Source organism: Mauremys reevesii, linkage group 1, assembly GCF_016161935.1.
Source record: "Mauremys reevesii isolate NIE-2019 linkage group 1, ASM1616193v1, whole genome shotgun sequence".
Lineage (NCBI taxonomy): Eukaryota > Metazoa > Chordata > Testudines > Geoemydidae > Mauremys > Mauremys reevesii.
The window spans coordinates 113,404,754-113,419,065 of record NC_052623.1 but is presented as its reverse complement, the minus strand read 5'-3'; the positions used below and the strand labels follow the sequence as shown (position 1 = coordinate 113,419,065).

General features: G+C 42.3%; 1 protein-coding gene across 8 annotated transcripts in view; it reads right to left on the bottom strand.

Annotated features, from left to right (window-relative positions):
• ATP11A (ATPase phospholipid transporting 11A) overlaps positions 1-14,312 on the bottom strand; it is a 234,710-nt gene that overhangs the window by 61,662 nt on the left and 158,736 nt on the right. For all 8 annotated transcript variants that reach the window (XR_005585383.1, XR_005585384.1, XM_039490954.1 and 5 more), the window contains 3 exons: positions 14,177-14,227; positions 8,740-8,804; positions 2,210-2,291 (listed from right to left, as the gene is read on the bottom strand). Coding sequence is in view for 6 of the 8 variants with exons in the window: in XM_039490954.1 (XP_039346888.1) it covers positions 2,210-2,291; positions 8,740-8,804; positions 14,177-14,227 (198 nt within the window). In the remaining 2 variants the exon portion in view is untranslated. The remainder of the gene's footprint in view (positions 1-2,209; positions 2,292-8,739; positions 8,805-14,176; positions 14,228-14,312) is intronic.

Sequence of the window (14,312 nt, the reverse complement as noted above, 5' to 3'; positions counted from 1 at the left end):
GCCTATAGTTGAGCAGCTCCTTACTACTGTCCAAGGCTGCCTGTGTATGGCTTCATGAGCCATGGCATTAAGGGGTAGGCTGGGTCCCCAAGGATAACTATAGGCATTTCAACATCCCCAATGATTATTTTCTGGTCTGGGAAGTAAATCCCTTGCTGCAGCCATTTAAACAGATTAGTGTTCCTGAAGACGCAAACAATATTCTCATTGTTATTAGTGTTCCTGAACCCTTCCCGGCCATCCCACGTTGATGTTGGTGAAACGTCCCTTGTGATCCACCAGTGCTTGCAGCACCATGGAAAAGTACCCCTTGCGGTTTATGTACTGGCTGCCCTGGCACTCCGGTGCCAAGATAGGGATATGGGTTCCTTCTATTGCCCCACCACAGTTAGGGAACCCCATTGCAGCAAAGCCATCCAATATGACCTGCACATGTCCCAGAGTCACTACCTTTGGTAGCAGAGCTCAGTGATTGCTTTGGCTACTTGCATCACAGCAGCCCCCATAGTAGATTTGCCCACTCCAAATTGATTCCCGACTGACCAGTAGCTGTCTGGTGTTGCAAGCTTCCTCAGGGCTATCACCACTCGCTTCTCAACTGTGAGGGCTGCTCTCATTTTGTAGTCTTTGTGCTTCAGGGAAGGAGAAAGCAAGTCACAAAGTTCCATGAAAGTGGCCCTACGCATATGAAAGTTTCGCAGCCACTGCGAATCGTCCCACACCTGCAACACTATGCAGTCCCACCAGTCTGTGCTTGTTTCCCGGGCCCAAAATTGGCGTTCCACAGCATGAACCTGCCCCATTAACACCATGATCTCCAAAGCGCTGGGGCCCGCAGTTTGAGAGAATTCTGTGTCCATGTCTTCCTCACTCTCATCGCTGCGCTGCCGCCTCCACCTCGCCTGGTTTTGCAGGTTCTGGTTCAGCATAAAGTACACAATAATGTGCAAGGTGTTTACAACGTTCATGGCTGCTGCGTTGAGCTGAGTGGGCTCCATGCTTGCCGTGGTATGGCATCCGCACAGGTAACCCAGGAAAAAAGGCGCGAAACACTTGTCTGCTGTTGCTTTCACAGAGGGAGGGAGAGAGGGAGGGAGGGAGAGGGGGCCTGACGACATGTACCCATCACCACCCGCGACAATGTTTTTTGCCCCATCAGGCATTGGGATTTCAACCTAGAATTCCAATGGGCGGGGGAGACTGCGGGAACTATGGGATAGCTACCCACAGTGCAACGCTCTGGAAGTCGATGCTAGCCTCGGTACTATGGATGCACACCGCCGAATTAATGTGTTTAGTGTGACCGCATGCACTCGACTTTATACAATCTGTTTCCAAAAATCGATTTCTGTAAAATTGGAGTAATCCCGTAGTGTAGACATACCCTAACAAAGGTAACTACTAAGAGAAAGCTAGAGATTAGTGGAGTACTTGAGAAACAAGACACCACTGTTCCAACAACCGTCACTGGCGGTAAGAAGGAACTGAAGTGGGGTTGGGCTGGCAGGGTCTTATCTAGAACGCCATATTGGCGCCACTCCAGGGGGCTCCCCAGCCAGCCCAATAGGTAGCTGCTAGGGAAAAAGTTTCCGACCTCCGTGCACATGGCGCGCGCACACACCTAACTGGAATTGATATGAGCAATCACTCGAAGAAGAACCATTCATTTTGCTTGTGTAGACCATCATTCATTTTAGATAAAACACAGAAACCCTGACAGAGACAGAGTGGTAGTACAATGTTTCTGCAGTTTGGTTCCATTTTACTGTAGTATGTTGTTCCAGACTGAAGTGCCTCAAAGGAGTTTTGTCTATTGAACTCAACATTTAAATGCTAAAAATTTGGAATTGTAAGGGTACTGGAACATGGCATAATCTGGTGATTCTGTCAGTGGATCTATTCTAAGCAGCAAGAGTTACGATACTCTAGAATGGTAAAGTACAGCTGATTTCTAAAAGGTATCTAGCATTAAGAAGTGTTGTTTCTAAAATATAGTCATCTGTTCAATAAGAGGAACAAACATCTAACAGGAGCCCATAGTGACACACAGAAAGATGCAACTTTTACTAAGTCTTTCTTCCACTTATATTCTAGTTAATGAAATGTATAGTTTTAGCATAAACAAAAATGTGTCTGATTATTTTTTTAAATCCAAACATATTCTTTTTGCCCCAAAATAAATATTAAAAAAGGATAATAGAAGCTTTACTTTTCAACAGCAGATCGTTTCTGTGATTTTGACTGGTAATTTAATGCCATCTTAGTTTCCATGCCAGTGTATATAGCAACACCTGAAATAAGAAAAACTATTTTAGTAAAGATTGTGATTGAAGATTGTGAATGCAAGTGTTCTTGATCTTGTGCTGTTCATTGAGGATATACAATCCTGACATGAATAAAAAAAATCTCTGATTGCCCTGCTATTTACATACCCTACCATTACATCCTGCCTTGGCCATATGAAGAAAAAAATACTGGTTCAGATGATATTCAGAAATTACAAACAGTTGTAACATCATGGTTAGTACAGGCAAACTTTAAGAAAGAGAGGTTGTTCACTTTGTATAGTAACTGGAGGTTCTTTGAGATGTGTGGTCCTATCTGTATTCCTCTGTGGGTACGCATGCACTTCATGCGCCTGAGATTGAAATTTTTTTGCTAGTAGTGTCCATTGGTCCCCACCTGTGGTCCAGATGAAAAGCATAAGGGGTAGTGAAGACTGACTACTTCTCCTGTTCCTTCCCTACCACAAATCATGTGAGAACCCAAGCAGAGGGCAAGATGGACAGATAGGGGAATACAGCTAGAGACTACTCATCTCAAAGAACTCCAGTTACTATACAAGATAATTAGCCTCTCTTTCTTCAAGTAATAGTCCTTATGTGTATTCCACTGCACATTGATGAGGAAGGAAGAGTATGCGAGGACCTACACAGTATGGATAACTGAAGGACTGCAGATCCAAATGAAGCATCAGCTGCAGAGGCTTGTATTAGAGCATAATGTCTTGTGAAGGTATGTATAGAACTCCATCTTGCGCTTTGCAGATGTCTGTCAGTGGCAGATGAAGTGATGCTTGATGGGCCCTCACATTTTGCAGAGGAGGATATCAACTAACTGATAACAGAACAGGATACAGCCTGAAATCCACTTGGAAAGCCTCTGAGAAGATATCACTTTGTCCCTTCATCCATTCTGCCAACAAACAAAACAAACGACGTAGGTGATTTCCTAAAAGTCAACATGTTCTTTGTTGGAGGAGTGCCAGTGCCTAGCATATATCCAGGGAATAAAGTCTCCTCTCCTCATTAGCAGCATGCAGCTTCAGAAAAAACAAACAGGTAGATGTATAGTCTGTTTTAGGCAAAAGCCCAAGAGGACTTTGGGGGTGAATTCTGGGTGTAGCCTCAGCATAACTATCGTTATGGAAAATTGCATAAGGTGGATAATCCATAATGGCACCTTGTTCACCAACCCTTCTTGCTGATGGGATGGCCATTAACATGGCAACCTTCACAGAGAGATGGGAGGAGCATGTCACTAAAACGGTCATCAAAATGGTCATCAAAATGGTGTGAAGACGACCAGATTAAGGTCTCATGCTGGAGTGGGTTTAGTTACTGGAGGGAAGGTTCTAACTAGACCAGGGGTCGGCAACCTTCGGCACGCAGCCCATCAGGGTAATCCGCTGGTAGGCTGTGAGACATTTTATTTGCATTGACGGTCCACACACATGCCCCCCCACAGCTCCCAGTGGCTGCAGTTCACCGTTCCTAGCCAATGGGAGCTGAGGGAAGCGGCAGCCAGAGAATGGTGAACCATGGCCACTGGGAGCTGCAGGGAGCTGTGCCTATGGACGACCAGTGTAAACAAAATGTCTCGCGGCCTGCCAGCGGATTACCCTGTTGGGCCGTGAGCCAAAGGTTGCCAACCCCTGAACTAGACCTTTTAGAAAATGTAATTACTGGATGGGTGAAAATAGAGTGGTCATTGACTGGAGGGTGGCAGGCACTAATTGCCACCATGTGCACTCATAGGGAGCTGAGGACTTCAGGGTGAGCAGATAATATAAAATAATGGGCATGTCCGGTAATTTGTGGCCATATGGCAATGTCAGGCCCAAATAGAAAATCTCTTCCACTTAGCCACTTTCTGATGGATTCCTTCCTGTTCTTGTTAAGGATGGCTTGAACTGCTAACAAACATGTCTGTTCTAGATTTGATGTCCATCCAAATACCAGGCTGTGAGGTGGAGACACTCTGGATTGGGATGTCCAATCTTGCCATTGTCCTATGTCAGAAGGTCCAGAAAGATCAGAGGCTGATGGGGGTCAAGCTGACAGCTGGAGAAGGTTGGGCAACCAAAACTGTCTAGGCCATCTGGAAGCAATGAGGATGATCACCACTCTATCTTGCTGGATCTTCCTGAGGACTCGAGGTAAGAGAGGAATGCGGAGAAAGGGGTACACAAAGGATTAGGATGGTATCTCCTTTGGAGTCCTGACCTTTAATTCCTCTGGAGCAGTATGTCTTGCATTTACTGTTTTCTTGTCCTACTAATAGATCCCAAGAAGGGAATCCCAATTTCCTGAATATGCTCTGCACCACAGGGTCATGTAGCTCTCATCTGTGGTTGATCATGACATCTATGCTGTGCCACTAATGTTCTGTGTATCCTGGAAGATGTACTGATGATAGGGTGATTTTATGACTAATACACCAATTCCATAGGTTGACCATGTCTATGTACAGGGATATGCACCTCGCGCCCCCTTCCTTGTTGTTGTAGCACACTATTGTGATACTGTTTGATATCACCTCAATACACTGGGATTGTACAAGCAGTAAGAATTGCTTGCAGGCCTCTCAGACAGCTCTCTGTGCCAGTACATTCATGTGCATCCTGGACTCTCAGGGAGTCCATGTCCCTTGTGCTGTGTGTTTGTCTAGATGGGAGCCCCATCCTAGGAGGGAGGTATCTAATAATCCTCTTCTGGGGGTGGAACAAAGGAAACTCCTGTGCACATCTACTTGTTGCACTGCCACTGCCTGCTTGGCACAGATACCATCTGAAGCCAGGCATGTGGGCAGCGAAGCCGAAGTCTCACAAATGGTATCAAGTAGGTAGGATGCCATGTGACACAGGAGAATAAAACATGTACAACTCAATGACTGAGGGCTCTGAGTTGATTGATTAAATTATTCAGTGACTGAAATCTGTCCAGAGGTGCGCCGATAAATTCTGTGGTCTACAATGGAACTAAAATGGACTTTTCTGTGTTCATGAAGATTTCCCAGTGGCACTGAGAGATGAGGTTGATGTCAGTGCCTCCTCCTGATGAGCTCTCTCTCTCAATAGCTAATCATCCAGGTAAGGAAAGACTATTGAGCCGTGGTGTCAGACATGCTGCCATGACAGAAAGTACCTTTGTAAACACTCTGGATACTGTTGCTAGTCCAAAAGGGAGCACCCTGAACTGATAACGATTGGACCTACAGTGAATCTCAGCAATCTTCAGTTAGAGGGATAGATGTTGATATGAAAATAGTTATCCTTCATGCTGAGACCCATGATCCATTTGTCTCTGTTTAGGGACATAATTATTGATGCCAGGATAACCATCCACAATTAGGGTTGCCAACCCCCCCAGGATTGGCCTGGAATCTCCCGGAATTGGCATTGATCTCCCAGTGACTATTGAAAGCAATCCAGGACATTTTAATAGGATATTTTAAGAAAATTACATTACGCCATGTTGGGGAAAAATGTTCCTGGAACAGCTTCAGTCAGACTTGGCAACCCTATCCACAGTCTCAATCTGCAGATAAAGACATTGAGTTATTGGAGGTCTAAAATGGATCTCCACCCTCCTTTTCTTGGATATGAGGAAATATTTGGATAAAATCCTCCCCCCTCATATTGAGATGGTACCAGCTCTACAGTTCCCTGCTGAAGTAGGAGTCTACCTCCTGAATTAGTATCTTCTTATGAAAGTGGCCCCTAAAAGGGAATAGGGTTTTGAAGGGGGAGGATAGAGGAACTCTTTGTGTATCTGAACTGGATGATGTTAAGAACCCATTTGTCTGTTATCTACTAGGCATGGAAAAATTCGGCTATTCAGCCACCAAAATGGATGTCTGGGTCGGAAGGAAATGGCGTCTCAGTTGGTTAGCAGCTCTTGACGGTCTCGTCAAATTACCTCTTGATATGAAGTTGTTGCTGAAAGGAGGATGAGTGTTGTGTTTAGTTTTCTGGATCCTCTATCGCTTCTGTGGTGGTTTGTATCCCCTTTGGTGGTAGAAGGGTTGTGGTCTTGGTTCATAAGGCTGTTTAGGACACTTCCTCTTCAGTGCTAGTGTATATAAAGTTAGGGACCATACTGTTGCCTTGGAATCCTTCAGTGAGTGTAAAACTCATCTGTCTTTTCACTAAATAAATTATTCCTATCAAATGGCAAATCCTCTACAGCTGATTGAACCTCCCTGAGAAATCTCAAGAAGTGCTGCCAGGATTTGTAACACAACGGCAGTTGCTATTAACCTTGAGGACATGTCAGCTGCATCAACTGCAGCCTGTAGAGATGTTCTAGCCACTAATCTACCCTCCTCAATAAGGACCTCAAATTATGCCCCATTCTCTGGAGGGAACTTATCTCTGAATTCAGAAATTGTTGAATAGTTGACAAATTGTATTTCGATAGCAAGACCTGGTAGTTGGCTATTTGGAATCGCATGCTGGTGGATGTAAATACCTTTTTTCCAAAGAGGTCTAAACTTTTGGTTTCTTTACCTGGGGGGACGGACCTTGGGTGCTGTTACCTACTTGTTCAGTGGCTGCCCGAACCCCTAAAAGATTCAGGCAGGATGAGTAAATAAAAATGCTGTTACCTTGTCTGGGAATAAGTACCTCTTTTCTACCCTCTGAGGAGCAAGGTGCACTTGTTGCTGGAGCATGCCACACAAGCCTGGCATGCTCAAGGATGGAGAGTGCTACTCTGCTAGGTCCTGCACTCTAAACTATCCAAGAGTCTGTAAGGTGTCTCCTGAATTTGCTCCAGAAGAATCTGGAGCTTATCCATAACGTCAACAGATCTTGAAACCGTTTTTGGTCATCTGGTGCAGACCAATGGACACTACTAGCAAAAAACTTCCAGACTCAGGCACACTGACAGCGAAATGCACATAGGGACCTGCATTAGAAGCAGTAATATTCACATTCCATTTCTAATTCACATTTTTTCATCTTGAATCTACACCATGTTCTTCACAATTCTTGCGTTGGAGTGCCTTTTGACATGTTGTTACCCAATGCAACTGAACAAAGTATTTGTGAATAGTCCACATTGTAATTCTAGGTTATTTGTCGAGCTTCAATTTTAGAAACTAAATGATAGGTTATAAGAAGTATTCTAAACAAGCCTAAACTACATGATGTATCCAAGAATAAAAGAAATCCACAGATTTTGCTCTCTTCAGCAGAACCTACTCATTCATTAAAAAAACTATTATAGTTTTGCACAGCCCCATTAATAACAGCTTCAGAGACTAAAAAAATAGATTAAATACAGCAATTATAATCAGCTGTAAACAAAAAAAAATGTATCCAAGGTACACATTAAATCAGATCTAATGTATCCTGGGTCATAACTCATTACTAAAAATAAGACACACAGGCATGTGTGCTGTGCTGGGATAATTCCATATGTTAGGTGTGTTATTAACAAGGTCAACAGCAACTGCTCAAGAAGTGGCAGTATCTCAGCTTGACACACATCTTCATTGAGTTTATAAAATAGTCCTATGAAATTTAAAATAGTAATAAAAATACATATTAATTATACTAATTACATTATTCTTTATTCCAAGTAAGGAAGGGAAATTTGACAACATCTCTCCTCTAGTCATTTCCTGCTGGGTTCTTCTGGAGAGAAAAGGTTGCAAAATTTTTCTAGATATCTTGCCATTCATAGTCTCCCCTCTTGGAAAGAGAAGGTGGTGCATCATGGGACACGTAGTCTAGTCAAGGAGCCTGACCCATAGAGGAGAATGGGGACATGAAGCAACTGAACTACAACTTCCATGATGCACCGTGGCAGCATTTCCAAACAAAAATATTTCAATTTTTTGGTGATTGGTTTGTAAACATAAAACTGAAATTTTCTGCAGAAAGCAGACCCTTTATGGAGGGGAAAAAATGTTGAGATGAAAATCCAACTCTCTGCTGAAGAACAGTTTTAAGAGAAAATGTTGGCCAGCCCTACGTATATTAGGTTGGGGTAACAATTCATGTGCCCTAATGATTCAGCAACAGAGACTCAACATTTTCCAACGGCTCATTAACTGCTAACACAACTGAGCTTTTGAGCACACACTGCTAGCCTGCCACATCCACACCAAACCAACAAATTTGTGGATTAAAATCACACATTTATGTGCAGAATTTAAATAACATTTCCTTCCAAGGTCTATTGTTGATAGCTAGTACTTATTGATTACTACATACTAAATCAACTGTTATTTAAAAAAAAAAGGGGGGGTGTCATTGCTACTGTATGTCAGTTGTGATTATCTCAGTTCTCTTAATAATGACAAAAATGCACTCTGTGGTGCAGATGTAGTTCAGGCAATGTAAGGGAAGATTTATGCTCAAGTGATTGTAATTATAGATTTTTAACTTGATTTAACGTTTACATTTTAACTGAAAATGCATTTTCATCATTTATTAATTTAAATATTTACCAAAGATTCTCTCTGTGTTCTTTAAAGTAGCTCCTCTAAGAAGCAGATTTTCAGATCCTAATGGCCTACAAAAGATAAAGGATTATCAAAAATATATTAAGTGTTCAGAAATAGAAAACAGATTGTTATGAAAGTCACATGAAACATAACAGGCAGTATTAGCTACAGAAAATAAAGTATTGCTCATTTGGTTAAGTGAAAGACTACATTTAACAAGCAACCAACATTTACAGTTTGCATTTGGGATTTTTTATTAAAGTATTATGGTCAAGATTTTTAGATATAGGAATACCTAAAGTTAAGCTCTTAAATTCATACTTAGACACCTGTAACCTGATTTACAGAAGCACTGAGAATCCAACAGCTACCATTGACTTCAGATTGAATTTGGACCATAAACCTCAATATACAAAGATAACTGAAAAATGCATTACGGAGTTTGTCCCACCAGCATTGTCCAAGACATACATGCCATATCGTAACCAACTTATCTTGCTTTAGTTCTCACCCCTGAAAATTGTACAATCTAATTTTGTTCACTGATTAGGATGGGAAACTCATTAGGATGGGAAAGATGGCTGCTTTCCAGCTCTCCTTCTCCCTCCCTTTTCAAGTTAGCTGTAAAGAAATTTGATGGAACAAAAGTTTTAGACTCAGATTGGTATAAACTAACCTTTAAGTCATCCAAAGTTTTGAGAATTTATACAGTACTTCAAATATATCTTATAAGAAGCAAGTATTTTTATACGGCATGCTGGGAATATGTGTGCTAAATATCACCAATGAATTGAAAACTATTTTGAAATCTTGTTGAATTTAAAGATATGTTTTGCTTGGTCCTTCATGGAAAGGAAGTTTGGATATCAAAAAAGTAGTGTTTTTAATTTGAGTCAGCACTGAACTAGAAGAGTGCTTCAGCACTGTGCTAAAAGGTGCTGTGTTTTAGAAAAGATGTAAAGCCTGGACCTGACCACTTGTAGACATTTCACGACACTGTAAGGTATCGGCTGTTAATGCCAATTTGTATAAGGGAAGGTTATTCCCAGTAATCTTGTTTACCATCTTTCTCTTTTCTCCTATCCTTCCTGGCCACAAGTCTTATGGACAGCATTCAGACTCCACCAAATCAGGAAGCAGGAGGAAAATGTGTCAGTCATAGTCTGTACATAAGGCCCAATCCATCCCTAAATAGCCTGAGGGGAGGTGGGGGAGATGTAGAATGGGAGAAGACTATAAAAATAGGATTATTAATGTCATATGTCCCTCTTCTCCCATCCCAATTGGCAAAAGCCCTTAGAGATAGTGGATGTAGTATATGGTGTCATCCCAAAGGAGGGTTCACGTGTAGTGAAGCTTGGAAAACCAACTAGCCAAACTAAGTGTCAGTGGCAAAAGACAACCAGCTGGTAGTGACAGTTGAAAGTATACAGCTATGAACAGATGAAATAGAAGAGGCAAATAGAAGAGGCAGATAGCTCAACTCTCTATGCACCAGAGTTTGCTATACCATACCATACCACACCACACCACAAGAACAGCGACACTTACGATGCAAGGACAAGCTTTTCGTAGTTTGGCTATAGACACAAAATACAGTCTTTCATCTATAGTATTTTTACTGGTGGCCTTGCTTTTATTGCAACTCTCAAAGCAAAGAGAATAGTTGCTTAGAGTCTGAATTTTAGCCATGAACTTTATTGGAGAAATATTACTGAATTAGGACCTTCTTGAAATCTGCCTGTAAAATGCTGAGGATGCACTAAAAGAAGCATCGTTATACATCCTCCCCTTTCTCCAATATCCAGTGAATGAAGATACGCTAACCTAAGAGAATGCTGTCATGCTCACAAAGGCTTCTGCTCACAAAGGCCACTCAGCAATTTCCTCCAAGAAATCAAAAGTTAAATAGCTCTGCTCAATCTCCAGGCCATCCCTCAAGGCTAGGTGTTGTAAGTTGGGGAAGCTGGCTGGTCTCAGATAGCAGTTCTGGCCTATTAGATAGTATCTACGGAGAAGTATACAGTCATGCTCTTGAGGTCAGAAAACCAAAGACGATGGGGCCACCAAGAAGCCAGCAGGATCATTTATATCTAGCCTAATTTCTCTTGCAGCTCTACAGAACAGGATTAGGCCAGGGAAACAATATCCCAGTTCCTTGCTTCAGTCTCAGGCCAATGTATCTTCCCCATGGTTTGGGGACAGAAGTACTTTCCAAAATGTGGTTAGTGTAGCTGTCTTGCTGGAGTCAAGCCAATTGACTGTTCTGGACTCAGCTGCTGGCACACCTCCTGGAAGAATTGAGGTGCAGGCTCCACTTTCCCACTGTCCTGGACAGGAGCTCCCCAGTTTAAGAGAGAGACTGTTCTGAGGGGGCAGGGAAAGGCTAAGTCCAAACACAGATGGGGCAAGTGGGGAAGGAAAAGAACACGGAGCTACATGTTCCTATTGCCTGTTCATATATACTACTGCAGTCTGGCTGTTATTTCCCTAGGGCCCCACTGTGCTAAGCACTGTGTACAGAGAGCAAGAGGCAGTCCTTGCCCCAAAGGTGCTTATAATCTAAATAAACACACAAAAAAAGGACAGGGGAACAGCAATAACATCCAAGCAGAGTGAACTGAGTTTTCATTTGCAAACATCAAGCTAGTTCCGTGATCTGGCTGTATTGGGGGGAGGGGTCAGGTGAGGTGTTCTGGTGGGAAAGGATTAGCTAAATGGAAAGGACAGGGGATATTGAAGGAAGGAATAGAGAGAAGAAAAAATGGAAGGCACGTAGCGTTAAACTGAGGTGAAGAGATTATGCGTAAAGCGATTTAAGCAAATAGCCAGTCAGCTCAGGGGAGAGAATGTCCCCCATAAGAGCCATAGAAATTAGCCAACAGTGCTTGCAGGAGCTACCTGAGTTTGCTCGAGGATAACTGTTTGGTTGGCTCCACCCAGGAATTTTTCTTCTTCCTCAACCCCACATAGTACAGAGAGGTATGGAAGCAGGATGTTCTCCAGGTCACAAATGATAATACCAACATGCTGGAGCTTTGGGTTGAGACAACAAGGAAAGTCTCATTTTCTAGACTCAAAAGAAGTCTGAGTTCAAGAGGCAAGTAACATGGCAAGAATGAGGATGGTGCAGTACATACCTCAGACCCAGTGTATGCAGAGAGGAGGAAGCACCATATAGGACTGACTCCTTGACAGACAGAGTGAGGGGAGAAAAGGTCAGTGCCACTAAAGGAGTGGGAACCTCTGAAGATGGAAATGAGCCCAGAGTGGTGGGGAAGGCCAGGGTCTGCCTTGGAATCTACGCTATGTTTCAAGGGATTACCCTCCAAAGCAAGCAAATGGTAAAATGGGGTCATAAGTGGAGGACAGGCCTTGGTCTTACAGCACTGTAGTGCCTTTATAAAAATGGCATTGCAAGGTTCTATAATTCACTGGCTCACTGATTTGCATTTCAAATTTGCTCAAGTTGCAATGGTTTGCTCTGCTGCCTGAATTAGGCTTCTCAGATATACCTGTGCAATCCTGTTTTCAGATGTTATCAGTTAGACCTGTGCAAGCACTTACAGCTAATGGGGTACACAGGTTTCCTGAGGGAGCCAGAACACCTTGACAAACTAAGCAGGGAGGGCCAGGAAGATCTGGAATAGCAGGAATTCTCCTCACCGACTGGGCTCACTGGTAAGAGAACTGACACCCTGCAGTCTCTTACTGAGGTTAAGCAGAGGCTTAACAGGAGCCACTCTGAGAATGCAGAGCCCTGGCTGGCTCCTTGGTTACTGGGCCCCTGCAAGTAGCTACAAAAGGAAAAGCTTGATCCCAGTGCTTTTCTTCTCTTGGGTTGAGACCTGGACAGAAGCACATACAGGAGGGGGATCTTCTTTCCCTCTGTAGATGAGGTCCTTGATTGTGCAGACAGGATAAATGGTGCCTCCTTGTGCTTCTTTGTTCATCTTTGCTTTTCCTCTCTAGCTTTGCTTCTGTGGTTCTTCATTCTCTTCTCTTGCAGAAGAATAGTAACAAATAAGAAAGTACACAGAAAAAGAGAGAATTGCTCTTCCATGCTTCCAATGTGCAGGCGACAACAAACAGAGGAAGTGGGCAAATTAGAGTTTATAATCCACAGATAAATTGATCTGTGGAAAATGAATGCTGTGTATATGGGCTCTTGCCAGATAGAACAGGAGATGTACTGCCAGTATATTTTGTTTCTCCAAGTTTCCCCAATAGTTTCAGTCGAAAATTTCTTCACTTCCTGTTCCAAACTGTTGAGTGGTATTGCTGTGCACAATTATATGCTGCCACGTTTCACTCTAGTGGCGAGTTGTCTCTCTCTCTGAAATGTTTCATTCTATATTTTAAGAAGCCTTATTATAAGAAACTCTAAATTTGTGACTGCTCAGTGTTGTCTGCAATGTTAGACCCCTATCCTGCAAAGCAATCTGCCTGCCTGTGTGGAGTCTTGTGAACTCTGACAGCACTCTGTCTATGAGGCAGGATCACAGCCCTCAGCTGTGCACCCTGCATATTGTTTGCAATACACTGAAGTATGAAGGATAAGAGCATATGACTGCTGTTCTCTCAGATTCCTCAGAATAGTGAGTCACGTTCAAGGTTGAGGTCCTGATCTTCAAGGCGTTCAATGGCCTAGGCCCAGTATATCTAAAAACTCCTTAGATGAGGACCGTGGTTGACAATTCAATTCTTCAGGCAGAATGGAACTTTCTACCATATGGTTGAAGCTTGTCTGTGCAGGAGACAGACTGGAATGAACTCAGTACCATTACCTTCTATTCCATGAAGAAGTACTTCTTTGACTTGCCTTCTCTAACAAACACAGCAATATGTATATTTAAAACAAACACACACACCCCCAAACCGCTATCAAAACAAAAAACACTACACTGCACACACAATTCTTCCCCTGCAGAGAAGATGAGAAAGAATTAACTACATGTGACAGACAGTCATGTTGCTTAATGTACTACTGGAAAGTGCTGAGATCCTACAGTGAGAAGGGTAGCGTAAGAACCTATGTAGAACAATACAAGTAGAACAGAATGAAGCTATTCAAGGAAGCAATGTCTGAAATAGCTATATACTGTGCATGCAAAGCAATTTGGTATTGTAAACAATACTATATAAATGTAGTAAATCAATTGTTAACTTGCATTCAGACATCTATGATACAGACAACCACAAAGTGCTATCAAAACAGATCACAAACCTAATATTAAAAACAAAATGTAACATAAAAAAAGCTGATTGAATAGATGAAGCATAAAATATTCGCTATACACAAACCTGAATTTTGTAAACTTTTAAAACAAAAATTCCTACTATAAAACCAAGACAACATACTTCTCCCTCAAGATCACCACATATTCAGGGACAAAAGAAACCTAGGTATTGTACATTAAAAACCCTCTCTCTGATTTACCTTGCAATAGGTTCATTCCTATCATGGTAAACATTTATTCGACCAGCAAATCTGTAAGAGGAAAAGTACTTTAGTATTAATGCCAGATATTAATTTTTTTTATATAGAACATATGCACACAAACATAACTTGAGAA